At 40.1% G+C, this 16,040-nt stretch overlaps 1 protein-coding gene across 1 annotated transcript in view; it reads left to right on the top strand.

The window, feature by feature from the left end:
- The first annotated feature begins 12,932 nt into the window (after positions 1-12,932).
- Positions 12,933-16,040, top strand: part of sorcs3a (sortilin related VPS10 domain containing receptor 3a) — a 264,513-nt gene continuing 261,405 nt past the window's right edge. Inside the window, exon 1 of the mRNA XM_084715689.1 lies at positions 12,933-13,788. Coding sequence (XP_084571815.1) covers positions 13,114-13,788 — 675 coding nt within the window. The 5' untranslated portion in view covers positions 12,933-13,113. The remainder of the gene's footprint in view (positions 13,789-16,040) is intronic.

Genomic DNA, 16,040 nt, shown 5'->3' with positions numbered 1-16,040 from the left:
CAGTGGATGTGCCTCAGTGGAAAAAAATATACTTGGATGCCTAAAAATACACATCCAGTCACAGTTAAACATGTAAAACAGAGCTGAATCACAAGCTGTGTCATGGTTGGTGATGATTAAAGCAAATTTGTAACATCAGATTGATGAGTCAAAAATGCAGTGAAAACATTTCTACAGTAGACTCCCAAGAAGTCTTAAGACTTATTGAAGACCTGTTGAAGCAATACTGCAATGTCACATGGTATCACACATTCTCAAGTCTATTATTGTTATTATACCATAGTTTAAATACAACTGCTATACTATACAAGTGTTTTTGTATAGTATAGTCTCAGTTTTCTTTAAGATGCATAGAATAGTGTAATGGTATTGTAACCAAGTGCCCTGGGTTCACCGAATGAATAAGGTAATAATTAATCATTCCAAACTTATTTATTTAGAAAATTGCAAAAAACCAAGAGGCTTCAAAACATAAAAATCTATATTTTAAGACCCAACAAGTAACTGCTATCCTGTTCAAGTTTCAAAAAATGGTCTCACTACAATGAAAAAGCTACTGTAAGCACCACTATCCTTACATATGAACATAGTTGGGCTATTTAAATTCACAAAAGTTTCAGCCTTCTAGTTGGCCAATTTATGTAATTCCAATATTGTTTAGGGGATCCAGTACACAGGGATATTCAAATACACCATTTTTAGAATGGGCAAAAATGGGATAAGCATAAAGTGTGCATGTCTGTAATAGAGGGTGACACGGAAGTGGATTTTCACTCACAAAAAATACCTCTGTCCCGTTCCAGCCCCGGAAGAATGACTCCCATCACATCTTGTTCCTATCGACAGACAGTCCACACATGTCATGTACTGGTCAGGTGGAAAGAATAAAAAAACATTAAAAAACACAGCAGAGCAACTAGCATTATGTTAAAAAAAAAAAAAAAGAGAATAGCATGTATTTACATGAGAGTCCCATGGGAATCACGTGTCCTGCAGGATTCCTGATAAAAGTCTCTACTCTGTAAAGGAGAGAGTCTTTGGTACCCATAGAACCCATTTTCACCCAGATATCTTGAGGTGAGAGGTCAAGGGAGCCCTTTGGAAATGGCAATGCCATTTTTCCCCTTGCAAAAATTTAGCCTAACTTTGAGGCATTAGCAGGCATGGCTGCTGCCAGTGGATGCTGTAAAAAAATACTCCATAAAACAGACTAGAAGCACCTCCAGTCTCTGCAGACTACCAGAGCAGGAGCAATATTCCTAGTACTGATGGAATTTACCTGTGTCCACTTACAGTTATCATATCACTGCCTCCATTATGCCACCATATATAATCTGAGTTAATATTGGCCCATTTGGTTTCTGACTGACTTTGACTGGCACATCATGAAGTGAGAGATGCAAGTCTTTAATCAGAATCTATGACTAATTTTAGGCTCATTCAGATATTCAGAGTTAATAAATGTGACAAAGTTTTCACACAGTAGAAATTCTATTAATCTGGTGACCCTATGTAGCCTAGCTGATGGCGGGTATGTTGCTGGGTTACATGCATGAAAAGGCAAATAAGGAAGCGTGATACTTACTGACATAGCATACGAGTGGTAGATCATGATATAGGCACACTCATTAGAACAGCTAATCATCATGTAGGGTTGGAGGTGACTGTCACATCCCTAATTAATGTTTTATTACAGAGGATAAGATGAAGTTTTGTACCAAGAAAATATTTGTGTTCATGTTGCATTAATCATACCAGAAGTTTGTTTGTCTTCTAGCCCTGTTTTCACTGCATTATCCGATTTAAAAGATCAACATTTAGAGACAAAGAAAAATACAATTACAGCAAAATCATGTTATTAGATACAAAACATAAATATAGGCAGTCCCACCAATGATATGATGAATATCTTGTTTTTGAAATGAAATCTTATCTTGGCAGCAAATCCACCACAATGCCATATACAAAGAAAGAAAAGAAGCTATTTGTCTTTCACTTCACTTAGCACTGCTGAACCTCTAAGCTTAATTGTCACTGTACCTAATGACTCCCTGAGCAATTTCACTAATTATATTTATATAGCAGTGAATGAAGTCTGGCTCCTATAGAAACATATGTCAATCCATGCCCTACTATCAAAGGAAAAGGTCAATTACAGTTGCGTGTCCAAGGACTCTCTATCATAGCGTGACCTTTAAGCTTGAATTGCAAGGAAACCCACAAGAGCCTCATCCAAATGTCACGTTTCCTGACAGTGCTTGATTCCCCAGGCTTTAGAGTGTTTATCATGTCCCCTGTCTGTATTGATTCAGTACATGTGACCTGCAGCTGAAGAAATTCTACAATTAGTGCTTAGGCTGTATACACTGTATATGTGTGCTTTGAAAGACACCTTGTGGCTACGAAACAGTCGTCCCGTAGTTTGTTTCTCTCTGTTTTATTTGGAAATCCAGCCTGTCCTTACTAGAAAAACAGCTGTATATGCAGTCTGTTAAAGACACTTATTACCCATATTTACATTCATCATTAGACGGTGACCTTAAAGCTAAAGGCCGACTTTGTTGCTGTCTTATCTCATGTTCATGTTCATGTTCATATTCATGTGTACATGCATACATACATACACATGTATCAAATCATTGACATTGTAAATATGTATAATACTATCACAAATAATGTATATACTGTGTTTATATATATGTTAGACCTTTAATTATCCATCTTTTCTCCAACATAAGCTTCTACCGCAGTTCTATCAAATTACCCGACATTTACATGTTACAATAGTGCTATTCAATTGTCCATCACAGTTTTAATCAATACAGCTGTCTACATCTGCAGCATAATGGCTTACTATTCACTCAAGCATACAGTAACTGTAACCAATACACTGTCACTCTCACTCTCAGTATTTCAGTCTCTTTGGAAAACACATAGCCAACCAAGTTTTATAGTCTGTCTATTTAAATTATGGATGTTTACCAGAGACATTATTTAATACCTGGATTTCCACCATTTGTGGCATTCAAGAAGAATGAAATATTTTTTTCCCCATGGTTGAATTCTGTTTTTATATGCCTTGACTGAAAGGCTTTGCTCAAATCATAGTGAGTGTTACTTTGTAGTTCAGATGACACAGTAATTAAGGAATTTTTTTTTTTGTCATTTTAATCCAGTGGACAGAAACACTCCTCTGTGTAAAGACAAAGAGCTGCTGTTGCAATGAATACTATAGCCAGGGATCATAATCATATTATATTTTAATACAATTAATGTACATACAGTATAGATTCAACACTCAAGGATTTATTGAGTACGTACTCACATTTCTTAACGTGCAGTGAAATGTGGGGGTGACGTACTCTACAGGATGTGCTAAAAGCTTAGCGTGCAAATAGAAGGATCCATTTAGCAAGTTCTGAGTGTCAGTCAGCAGCACACCTGCTCAAAGCAGCACAATGGATCCATCAATGTTTCTGGTTCAGAATTGACTGTACAATCAGTGTGTGGATATCGCTGGCCAGAGTTTCTGTAGAGCTTGCCACTACTTCAGCAGATTCACTGATATAATTTACTCTGTCACATAATTAGATAAGTGTTAAGTTGCTGTTGAGATAAATCTCAAAGCTGGGCAGGTTTAATAACCTAATAACCTGTGAGAATAATGTAAATTAATTGATCCTAGAGAAAACTCGACTTCTGCCCCTCCTCTTGCCCTTGACAGAGGACTCTGGCCTATCACAAGTCAGTCAGAAAGTTGCTTGTTGAGTCTCACTCCCAAAAAGTTATTATTTGGCAACCTGGGAATGAGACTCAGCAATCAACTATCTTTCTCCAGAATCGCTTACAACGGCTTTAAAGATAAAAACGCTTACGGTAAGGTAACCATTTTTGAACGCACTGTTCTGTCCTCATACTGTCTTATTTTTGTTCTGAACATTGAAGCACCTGGTGTTTCTAGTAGTGGATCCATTCATATTATGAGGTATAGGTTGTAACTCTTTGTTCAAAAATGGTCTCTGGTATCGGATGTTAAGGTCCTCCTTGACCTTTCTGCAGTTGTTCACTGACACCTGCTTAATGAACATGACATCCTCCCAGTGAATTCTTTGACTGCCTTTGGTCTGATGTTTAGGAATCACGGATGTTAACTGCTCATGGTGGTCTTTCAGTCTTTTGTCCAGAGTCCCTGCCAGGAGGTCCTGTATTTAGTATGCACAAACAGACATCTTATGCACAAAGAGGAGGGTGAGTGCAATGTGCTGCTGACCACCCCTGAAATCTGACTGGCCACCCCATTATCCAAAAGTACGATTGGCCATCTACCCAGTGAGAGGTCGGTCTTTAGTTCAAACCAACTGTAGAGTATTTTTGAATGTGGATTGTTTTCTTTTCCTGTATGTAGCCTATTTTTATATTTCAATTTTAAATGAATTCAAGAGTCTAACAGACTGAAGAAAGAGGTACAATGTGTATTTAATGACTCAAAGAAAACAGCATGAAAGCTTTATATATATAGAAATATATACTCTGTTGTGCTGAGATTGGTAGGACTGGTTATCTTCTAAATAAAGGATAAGTTATTCTTTAAGTTAAAAAATGTAAGACACAGTGGGTGCTACCTAAGCTGCTTCCAGTAACTTTAAATCCAATGTATTTAAAGGCATTTTCCTAAAAACATAATGTATATACTCATATAAACAGAAACCCTCTGAATCAGCTCTTGTGTGGTGGTAGTTATATCTGCAAAAGGCGCTGCCCTCCGCCTGTATTTCCTTATTTTCTCATGTGTTCCTTTGCTTGGCACACTTCTGGGCTTCGGTCTGTTTGGCAGTGGTGTGTAGCCTCCAGCCAATACAGCATGCAGGTTTTCAGGTTGGAAGTCTATAAAAATGTGGTGACTAATGGATTACCATTGCATGTCTCTTTCCTCTGCTGAGAGCTGCACAAAGAGTTTTACGCATATACAAACACACACTCACACAAGCAGAGCAGTCTGAGGATCACTCTGGCTGTATTCACACAAATTCCAGCATTGTGCAGAGGATACAATGAGCAAGGATATACAAAAGCAGCCTTCACTGTAGTCTTTCACCCTGTAGCAACAGGTTATTGCACCCCTACTCAGGATTTGACGCTGAGTAGGGGTGCAATGGATCACAAAAGTTACAGTTCAGTTTGTATCACAGTTTTGAGTCAAAGATCGGATCATTTTTCGATCAGGAAGGCGGAAAAAAAAAATTGGGATTAGTGTTAAATTATGTTAAAAATGCACTTGATTTTGATTGCTCTGTGTCTGTAGTCTTCACCATAGTTATGTAATGGTAACTATAATAATAATGACCAAAATAAAAATTACACTATAATAATAATGCTATACAGTCTACTTTAAATATTACACTCAATTGTATTATATTATACTATAATACCTATAATAGATAATTATGTACTGTACAGTATAATACACAACAACAGTCTGTAGTCACTCAATGTCCTGCCCACACCACTTTGTAATTGGTCACATGTTGGTCATGTGTAATAGCCAATCAACACAGTAAGACAGACACAGACCTGCACAGGGAAGCAGTGCAGAGCAGAGCAGAGAGGAGCTCTGTGTAGAAACAGATATCGCTGGAGTCACAATAAACATCACAATCTTCTGATCTATTTCTATGATGACAAGCCTGCCCAGTTTCCAAGTTACACCACTGATAATGCCCAAAGTCATGGTCGGGATTTCACTTGATAGAGGTGATGTGACGGCTTTTAAATCAGTCATTCTTCCTTTAGTGTCAGACTCCACTGCCAGACAGAAATGCAGTGCAGAGTAAGACACAGAATGCGCCTGTGTTGTCTTTTCACTGCAACTCTGCATAGAGATTAAAGGAATTTTTACTTCAAAAAGTAACTGTGACAGTAAAACTGTTTCACACTGTGATGGTTTCATTTAGTTCGCGGGTCACGTGTGGGCTGAACCGTGGGGTTGATCCGTACTGACCCTGGACCAACGACGATCTGTTACACCTTTAACACTGAGACTGGTGAGACTGATCTGATACATGAACATTACTGAACTGTCATACAGGACTGACGACAGATAACATATTGAACTTAGGTGTATCTCTCCCAAGTTTTATATTTTATTTGTTTTCTGATTCACCCTCTAGTTAAAAATCCAGCTCCAGATGCAAGGCAAAGACGCAAGAAAGGGAAACATGAATGTAGGAGGAGACTTGAGATGTACTGATACACCCTTGCTCTCTCTCTCATATGTTGAGCCAGTGAGGAGGGGTCAACTTTGAATGATGTGCTTACAAACAATATAAGTGATTCTACCTTAATTTTTACCACTTTTAGGTCTCCAGCAATAAATAAATAAATTATCCAGTATACATTCAGAAATAAAATGTAAAGAAAAAAGAGAGTTCAAGAATAAATAAAATGTGAGAAATCCAAATAATATGATTACAACCCACTACCACCAGGAAGTGACTATAACAGCTTTCCTTTTTAAGAGGTTTGCAGTCTAAGGCTCTCTTAATTAGTATTTTTCATCTACATATTCTCTGAATATAAAACAGTGATTCATCGTGGTTTTACAATCGTTAACACCCACAAAGTCTTACATCACCTTAAGTTATCTGAAAATATGACATTCACAGCTGAAGTGTTTTATATTAGAAACAGTTTTCATGCAATAAGAAATAAAATATGATACTTTAAACTCTCTCTCTCTCCTGAAGTTTTCAGAGCCTCACAGTGGCATCATCATAGAGGGCAGGGTCAGCTACAGATCAGGACCCCTAGTTCAGTGTGGAATTAAGAGTCTTCCTCAAGAAGCCTTCCCTCCTGTTTAAGGGTGGTGTCCAACACTGATGGACTCAGGGGGGGACATGTTTGAAAAAAATGGTGCAAAGTGCCCTCTTGGATAAACAAAACATGATAAAGTGCCCCCTCCAGGATCCCCTCTCGTCTAGAAGTTCCCAGTAGGATCGTAACAAGAGTATCCTCCTGTTCCCACTTGTCCTCCAGCCGCCACTCCCATTGCTGTTCCTCAACAGCTGACTGTCAGGCTCCCCCAGGAGCATCCTGAGCAGCGAGCGGGACCACCTCAAGAACCGTCTAACCCCCAGAAGTGTCAGCTCCCTCAACCTCAGGCGTCAGCTCCAGCACAAATAGGAGGTACTGGTGGGTACTTTTGAGTATGAAATGTGGGCTGATGACAGCGACTCTGATTAGGGCCGACAGCCCTGTTTACTGCAGGATTGGAAATCTGATGCCTAAATGAAAAGCAGTAAAGTAGTGCTTTAATACAAAACACTTTCTACACACACAGACACACACGCTGATGGCAGTGAGCCACCATGTTTGTTCTTTGTTTGCTAAACTGTACATGTCTAGACCACAGCTAAGTTAATAATTTATGACAGCATTAACAAAAGTGTTTTTAATTTTTGATTTCACTTAATAGTTCAGCAATTATTAATATTATTCTGTTGTACGAATGTGTTTTTCCTCTTTCTGTAAGGTGTAGATGGTTATACCAGACAGATTTTACTTAATACTTAATAACAAGTCTCCTGCAGATGTTGATCTTAATCACTGGCAATTCAGATTTTACTCAGTCTGTCGCTCTATCTTTACACACACTGCATCAACCTCCCCACAGGAAGCGACAGCATCAAAGACTGAGGCTCCACATCCAGGATTTCTGTGATGACAGAGAAGGGACGGACCAGACGAGAAGAATGGATGATTACAGTCGGCTAAGTGAGTACTCTCCTCTCTGAGACAAGAAAAGTACCAGTACAGACATGAGATGATGATGAGCTAAAGTTAAAGGGATATTTCAGATTATTTTAAGTGCACAGTTGTACTTCCCAATAATCAGTGTATTACCTACAGTGGGTGGTGATAAACATCCCTGTAGTTTGGAGAAGCAACAGGAGTCCCAGTGTAGGAAGCTGAGCAATGGACTGTTGTGGACAGGGTTGGCAGCTAAACATATTTTTTCCACCTAAAAAAAAATCTATATCAGTTTAAGTGTACACTATATTTAGAATATTTTTACTTCTTTTCCTTAATGTTAGTCAGCCTTTTCCCACATTAAACTAAAGTTATATAAACCAAATATCGCTTGCTATAGATATACTTTAAATATTTGTCACCTTATAAGGGTTTTAATCCTAACCAGATTTGTCACTGTTTCACCGTGAGGCCATAATTTCTTTCAGCGTGCTAGTGCTTCACCACTTGCAGCGACCAGTCCAAGTTCCAGTTCCACTCCTAGCAGCAGGCCATCCTGTCCATAAAGACAACTCAGTGTAACTGTGAGATGTGTGCGTATGGTATGGCTGAGAAATAAAATGTAGCAGTTGTTACTTGGTGCAGTGCTCTTCCAACTTACAAAATACATCTTACTTGGATGTTGATTGATTAGAAAAATTCCATCTGATTTATCGTTAAAAAGGATTAATAATTTCCACTCCATTAGTAAGCTATGGTAATTGATGAATGGCAGCATCACAAGAGATGAGAAGTTTCATTCACTTTCATTAAAATCTCATTACACGTCTCTCTCTGAAATAATTCAGTCTTGGCATATAGTCCCTGTCTCTGTGTTGATCAGAGTTTTTCTTGGGCGATGGCCTGCTTGGTCATAGAGCTTTTAGGGTGGAGGGAGTTGAGGACATGGCCTATTGCCTTTCTGGCTTGTGGTCCATTAAAGGAGTAGTTTGACATTTTAGGCAATGTTAGCTTTCATTCCAGTCATTAGGTGAGAAGACTGTTACCTATCTCCAGTTGATATGTTAACTATGTAGCTAGAGCCAGCGTCTGGTTAGCTTAGCTTAGCATAAAGACTGGAATCAGGGGAAAATATCTAGCCTGGCTCAGTCCTATGGATCTTACTGACTGACTATATCTTGTTTGTTTAATCCACACAAAAGCCTCAGTGCAAGACTGTCAGTTTGTCATTTTAGGGGGAACTGAGTGCAGGATTGTCTCCAGTATCTTTAGCTTTATGCTAAGGTAGCTAATAAGTTGCTAGCCCCAGCTTCATATTTACGATACAGATGTGAGTGGTATTACTCTTCCATTTCTCAATGAGACATATTCCCAAAATGTTGAGGTGGCCATATAACAATTAATGACATCTATGAAATTTTAAGTAAAAAATGTATCACTGTAGTAAAGATTACTACTATTTCTTTAAAATTAAGTGATGTCTACCTGTAACCAGTTTATTTGAATAGCGTTGCTGCATGTCATTCCCCCGCTCTCCCCCTTTTCTGTCATATTTTCAGCTACCCTAAAAATTTAAGGCATAAAAGCCCCCAAAATATAAATGAAAAAAGAAAGAAACGAAAAAGGCAAGGGGAAAAATGTAAAAAACAAAAACCTTAGTCTCAGGCAAACCAAGGTCCAGTGTGTAAGATTAAGAGGCCTACCTATCTTCAGAGGGAGTGAGTTCTTTTCCACAAAGGCCACCATGTTGCACGGTCCAGAATGGACAAATCAAACACTGGCTCCAGGTAGTGCTTTTTGTATTTTTTGTGAGTTTTGTAGTGAACACAGGTTCTACTACATGCCTGGAAGGGAAGGATGACGCGAGCAGTATTCACTTGCTTGCAGCCTACAACCTCACCGTTAGATGCCATGAAATCCTACACTCTGGTCCTTTATATCCCTTTGACTTTGAAATTTCACAACCGATATGTTGAGCCACGTGAGGAGCAGAGAAAAACTGGGAACACAACACTGACATACCATCACCTATAAGCTGTCAGACTTGTTACCAAACTGTTGCTGGTTTACACATCCAGCAGTTGTGTTAGGATTGTTTGAGTCCAATTTCACTCTCTTTTAGCTCTGTTTTTGGTCTCCACCAACTACCAAGAGAAATATCAGCCTCTTGAGCTGCTAAAAGCTCCACTATGTTCACCAGCTGGTCTGTAACTGCGTCTGTCTGCTGTTTGGTGCTGAGCAGGTGATGTACAGTGGGTTTATAGAGCTGAAAAAAGCCGCCTGCTGCGTCTGAAAATGATTCTATGAGAGCGGTGAGAGTACACAGAACAGTAAAGTTGTGTACACAACACCTCTAAACAATGAGCTGAAACTCACCTGAAAGCTGTGTAAAGCTGACAGGAGCTGCAGATTAAGCTGATACATCACTACCAGTGACCTCTTCACACTGCCGTACTGTTTGCACATTGTCATAATACATTGTCATCATAGAATAATGATAATAGTCACTTTAAATAAGGTGCTGTAAGGAGACCTGATTACCTCTCCTCTTAGGTGAAATGCACATTTCTGCTCTGTGGAATACAGAGGAATCAGATTACTTAAACAAGAAAGTGTCTCTGCTTGCTTTGCTGCTTGACTTGTAAATCCACAGAACTGTCTCTTTCACACTGATATGATTGGAAATTTGTTGAAATTCAGACACAGTCCCCTGAGTATTCCCTGATGGGCAATTTGTGGGCAGTCAAGTTGACAGACAAGGGCACAACATGCTAGATCACTAATGAGTAACCCTGCTGCACTTAGACATACACACTCAAACACCCACTCATACATACAAGCACTCTCTTTTTTTCCGTGCATACCCACAACACACACATGCACACACATTTCCTGCTTTTATATCACTATTCCACCCTTGATGGAATGGCGCATTAGGTCCTTGATGCAGGCAGCACTGTATCCCAGCACCCCCTTCCCTGCCTCCCTCTCTCTCATATGCCTCTAGGCGCTACTTTATTTCCCCCTAGGAGTGGTGCAACTCCCTGCCAATTCTTCCCAATCCATCAGTGAGTGTTCTGCCCCCCCGGGGCTCCTTGTGAACCAGCACAGTTTTCTTTTTTTTTTTTTTTCCATGCCGTCAGCCTGGTTGGGTCTTCTTACCAATGAAGGGGCTGCTTCTGCTCCACATTATGTTGAGTTTGGTGGGAGAATGAGAGATTGGCGTGCTGTTTATGGACACACCACACTGACAGAGGGGACACATCTAATGTAACTGACCAGTGGAGGCTGCTGGTGGATAGCTTATTTTGCACCATCAAAGTGGTCTAAATTATTATTATAGCTATTGTTGTTGTTATTGTTATTGTTATTATTATTATTATTATTATTATTATTATTATTATTATTATTATTATTATTATTGTTAGATCAGGGTGTGGATTTTCTTGGCCAAAATGGTAGCACAGTTAACCCATAAATGTTAGGGATTTAACAATATATCAAATATTGATGATATCTACCATATTACAAGGTAATTATTTCATCTTATTATTTTATTTTATGTTACAAGGTCTGATTTATTATTAAATTAAGGCCTTTTTTTCAAGTAGTCATTTTTTTTTTAATATCTTTATTTATATCTTATTGTGTGATATCTTGTTAGGAAAACTTTTACTCACGTTTTACTTACTTTATTGAGTCATCTCTAGACCCTTGTTGAAGTAACGTAGCCCCAAAAAATCCTCAGCTGACAGAGTGTTTTGGCCTCTTTTTTTATGTAGTTAAGTGTCAGAAGGTTTACCGAACAGAATTAAAAGAGAGAAACCCCGTCAAGCAGGTGCGCAAGTTTGATCCAGTTCTCCAAGGATTGAACTGCAAGTTAAATTACTGTATGTATTTTTTATATGACCAAAGATATTCATATTTTGTTATTTTATTAAGTAATTTCACTCGTATCACTCGTTCAGATAAATTCGGGGTGACACTGCCAGGGGTGAAAAAAGTGCTGAAAATCTGTACTCGAGGAAAAATACTGTTGTATTACTGACTGGTGTTACGAAATATAGCCTACTTAAAGCAAATAAACTTTAATATTTTGTTGGTTTTGGATGATCCTGTGGACAAAAGCAGTAGTCTCACCGCAATAACCGCAAAATATAACGACAATAACACAATTAAATAAATAAAAAATCTCCTCCTTCTTCCCCTTATCTGGCAAACTGTACTACTTAGTGTAATGCTGCTTGAGAAAATATAAACTCAGGCTCGTTTCATTTGCCTTCACGGACAATCCGAGCCGATGACAGACATTGAGAGTAACTACACAGAATCGTCCCGCCTTCTCGCAGGTTTTCTCGTAAACCTGTGTACGTCAAGAGGCATCAGGAATAAATTGACGCGTTGATGTTGAATGCATCATCTATAGGAGCCATTCAATCTAAAGGGGTGTCTGCTTCTCCAAATATTCAGTCTAAATTACTCTCAACACCTACGCTGTTCTGCTGAGTTGTCACTGTCATTCAAACCTTTCTCCGCTGCTGCGTTTTTTTTTTTTTTTTTTTTTTTTTTTTTTTTGCGTCTGTATGTCAGTTTTTATTGGTCCCTTTGCCATCGAACAACCTTATTGGCTACAAACATGCAGTTGAAAGGTTTAAATATTAAGTCAAAGGCCACTCACTTGTAAGTTACCATTTGAAAGCAGCTAAGTCGATATAGTGCAATGAATACTTCAGAATGAGTTCAGTGACAGACTTAAAATTAAGTACCACCCAAAATGACTTAATTACAGTGATTTAAGTGGTTCGTTACTTCCACCGCGGCTAATACTGTCAACTTTAATGAAAATTCGATACTAGAAAACGGCAGAGAAAAATATGAGATAACAATACATAAGAGGGTATAATCACGTATTTAATGTAATGTCATATATGTTTTTATTATATGTAGATCATGATCATGAAGACTATTCTGCGTTGCTCCGAACTACTTCTAGAATAGGAGGCTTAACAGCACCACGGCCAGCTCCTCTCTCTCTCTCTCTCTCTCTCTCTCTCTCTCTCTCTCTCCCTCTCTCCTTCTCTCCCTTTCTCTCTCTCTCTCTCTCTCTCTCTCTCTAACTGTCTCTTCCGGGCGCACACACTCGGCAGCTGGCTTCGATACAGCTCCTCCCTCCTGTGTGGTGGCTTTCCCGACCAAAGATCCTTGGACGTGAACAGTTTCGCTGAAGAGCAGATCACTTTTCTTCCCCCCCAAAACAACCAGACGGACAATCGAGGCGTCAGTTTTCCACATCGACCTGAGAGAGCGGAGTTAAGGTGTCGGATAAGGTCTCCAACGCTCCTTCACCCCCCCAAATCTCTGTCAGCGATGGAGACTTGGGCTGGCTTGTGCCCAGGTTTGCACTTATCTCTGGGTATCTGGCTTATGATAGCTGCTCATACCCTCCAAAACACCAAGGCGGAGATAACTTGCGCATCTTGCCCATCACCAGTTCAACTTCACCTGGAGGAATTACAGCTGGGGATGCGCGCTGATCTGACAGAGGAACCGGGCACCCTAAAAAACATCCGAGTAGAGTTCAGAGAACAAAATCCTGGAGTGGACGACGACCCCGAGACAGGCTTTTCTGCCGAGGATGTTCCCCTGTTCCCTCAAGATGTCAGTTTGGATGGAGTTACCGCAAAGGGAGATGCACCAGGGTCCAGCGAAGAGAGTCGTCGCGGCAGAAATGAGGCAGGGGAACCCGAGAAGGGTGAGGATGCTGCTGCGCTCCGGAGAGCGAGGAGAAGCGGTCCTGAGTTTGCTGAGTTCAGCGAGAACGGGTGGACTGGCCGGACTGGCATGGATGCGGGCGCTCCGGAGGATCGGGGCTCGTTGATGGACGGACACAGGCAGGGAAGGTCCGAGTTCAGATGGAACAGGGACGAAGGGAGAGGGAATACCCGGCAGGATGAGCCCAGGCTCACCAGCAGCACTTTCGCTCTGACAGGGGACTCTGCGCATAACCACGCGGTGGTCTACTGGTCAGGGCAGAACAGCAGCGTGAGTACCGATCAATTATTATTATTATTATTATTATTATTATTATTATTATTGTTCCTCTGATGCGTTCACGACTCCACATTCCACATGAGCTATTCGTCTCTGAGAGTGGGATATTTTGAGCAGCTGGGTGAACAAACTCCGTGACGCACAGAGGGAGACTCGGCGCTCTGCCGTGCCGCTGAGTTGTGGTTCACTGTTAACAGGTGCACTGGAAGCTACAGATGCGCACCGACGCACACTGTTCCCTAAATGCCAGACTTGTGCAGGGACTGTGAATTGTATTCGGCCGCGACCTTTGACTCTCCCGGCAATTACGCACGAAACTCCCCTCTGTTATTGTGCTGTTTTGTGACATTCTACCAACGTGTACTCTTGTCTCTGTCTGTGCATGGTCTGCGAGTCGTGCATTTTCGGTTTAATATTTAATCTGTCGTGATTTATAGCCTTGGCGGAGAAAAAATATTTATGATTTATTTTCAGCGAATTTGAGATATGCTAATGCATGATTCATTCCTCCCAAATGATGCGAGCTTTTTCATCCAAATTAATTGATTGGGGAAGGAGGGAGTCATAAATTATTGCTCAATCTCCAATAAGGCCTTAAATTCTTTAGAGTCTGAATTTCTCCTCTGTATGGCTGCTTGTGCTTCCCCTGAATTTTTGGATTTACTGAACTGAATACCTGAAAAAGAGCAAATTATTGTCCTTTATTAACTGTTTAGGGACATTTTTTTTAAATATGACCAGCAGTGTGTGATATGGTATTTACCATATATTGCAAATAAGAAGGTGGCAGCCCTGGTCCGAATGCATTACCACTGAATTTCCAAAGGGTGGTGGTTGAAGGTTGGGTCTTACATCCATCTGAGATGTGTGCCTTCTTGAATCAATGGCGCCTAATGACACAGACTATGCACTGAATTGTGGGATCATGACAGCACTGACATAAAAAAGAGAAGTTGAGAAAAGAGAAAAATATCTTTTTTATTATTCACCAATTTATCAGTTAAAATATAAGAGCAGTTTTTGTCCAATTTCTGAAGCAAAGACATTAAAAAGTGTTTCAAGGATACTTGGCGCTCAATTTAAGATATAAGAATTTCTGATATTATACTTATTTAATGGTTTAATTAAACAAACCTTAATAAAAATAGACTCCCTTGGTCTCATCATGTAGAGTGCCATAACATAACTGTCCAGCTCAAAGACAGGAGCCACCTGGTGCCATAACACGCGTAAACCTCTCCAGCAGCAGTAAATAGCTCTCATAATGCCACAAACTTGTTTCCAAAATGACACGGACTGCATTCAGGCCCTTTGCGTGTACGAATTGGATGAAACTCATGCCCCTCTTACACAAGAGGACCCTCATAGGAAGAGAATAATGAGACAAAATGAATCAAAGTCATTTACACAACCATGTAAGCTCACAGGGAGCCGATGGGCTCTTCTTTGTGGTTTCACAAGCTTAATTTGTTGTTGTGGCTGCTCCTCTTGCTTTATTCCATTTGAAAAAAAAGAGAAAAATCCCACATATTCAGTCTTGTCTGAGCTGATTATGACATGGTTCATGAACTTGTTTTTTAACCCGCAGTGAAGACTGAGGCACTGTGAGGGGAACATGTTTGTGTGTGTGAGTGCATATTCTTGCATGGTTGTGTGTGTGTTGCTGCATCAGTGCGTGCTGGATGGAGAGGGTGACGAGGTTATTGAATGCCGCTGCCCCTCAGCTTTAAATCTTTAATAATTATCTTGAAGACTGAGGCCTCTGTTTCAAAGCCTTTTCTTCTTCTCATGTGACAAAAAGATAGAAAATCAGGCCTGGCCTCAAGAGCATCCTCAAGAGAGGAGATCTGCCACTTAATCTTCATTGGCCGTTGGTGCTTGTTCTGGTGATGAATGGAGTGGTAGGAAAAAGAGATTGTGCTTGAAGTCCTGTAACTTAACTGCAGCAGTAGTTAAGTTAGAGTAAGAGTGAGGGGCTGGCTAATGGGATGACCAGTTGGTTGGATGAATGACCAGCTTGGTTCAGCTACTTTAATCATGACTGTAAATTCAGTGTTTATTGTGTGCCCTGTGGCTTCCCTCATTTTTTCCCCTGACTGTACTTCAAAGACTGTCCTCACCAGAAAAATGACAACATTGATTTTTTTTTTTTGCTTCAAACCAACTAAGGCATCCTGTTGATCTTGTGGTTAAGACCTGTACCACAAATCAAAAATATCCCTGGTTCTGTTCTGGCAGGGCGC

This window comes from Lutjanus erythropterus, chromosome 3 (assembly GCF_056507025.1).
Source record: "Lutjanus erythropterus isolate fLutEry1 chromosome 3, fLutEry1.hap2, whole genome shotgun sequence".
Classification (NCBI taxonomy): Eukaryota; Metazoa; Chordata; class Actinopteri; order Lutjaniformes; family Lutjanidae; genus Lutjanus; species Lutjanus erythropterus.
Note: the sequence above shows the minus strand (reverse complement) of the source record. Positions and strands in the feature narration are given on the sequence as shown.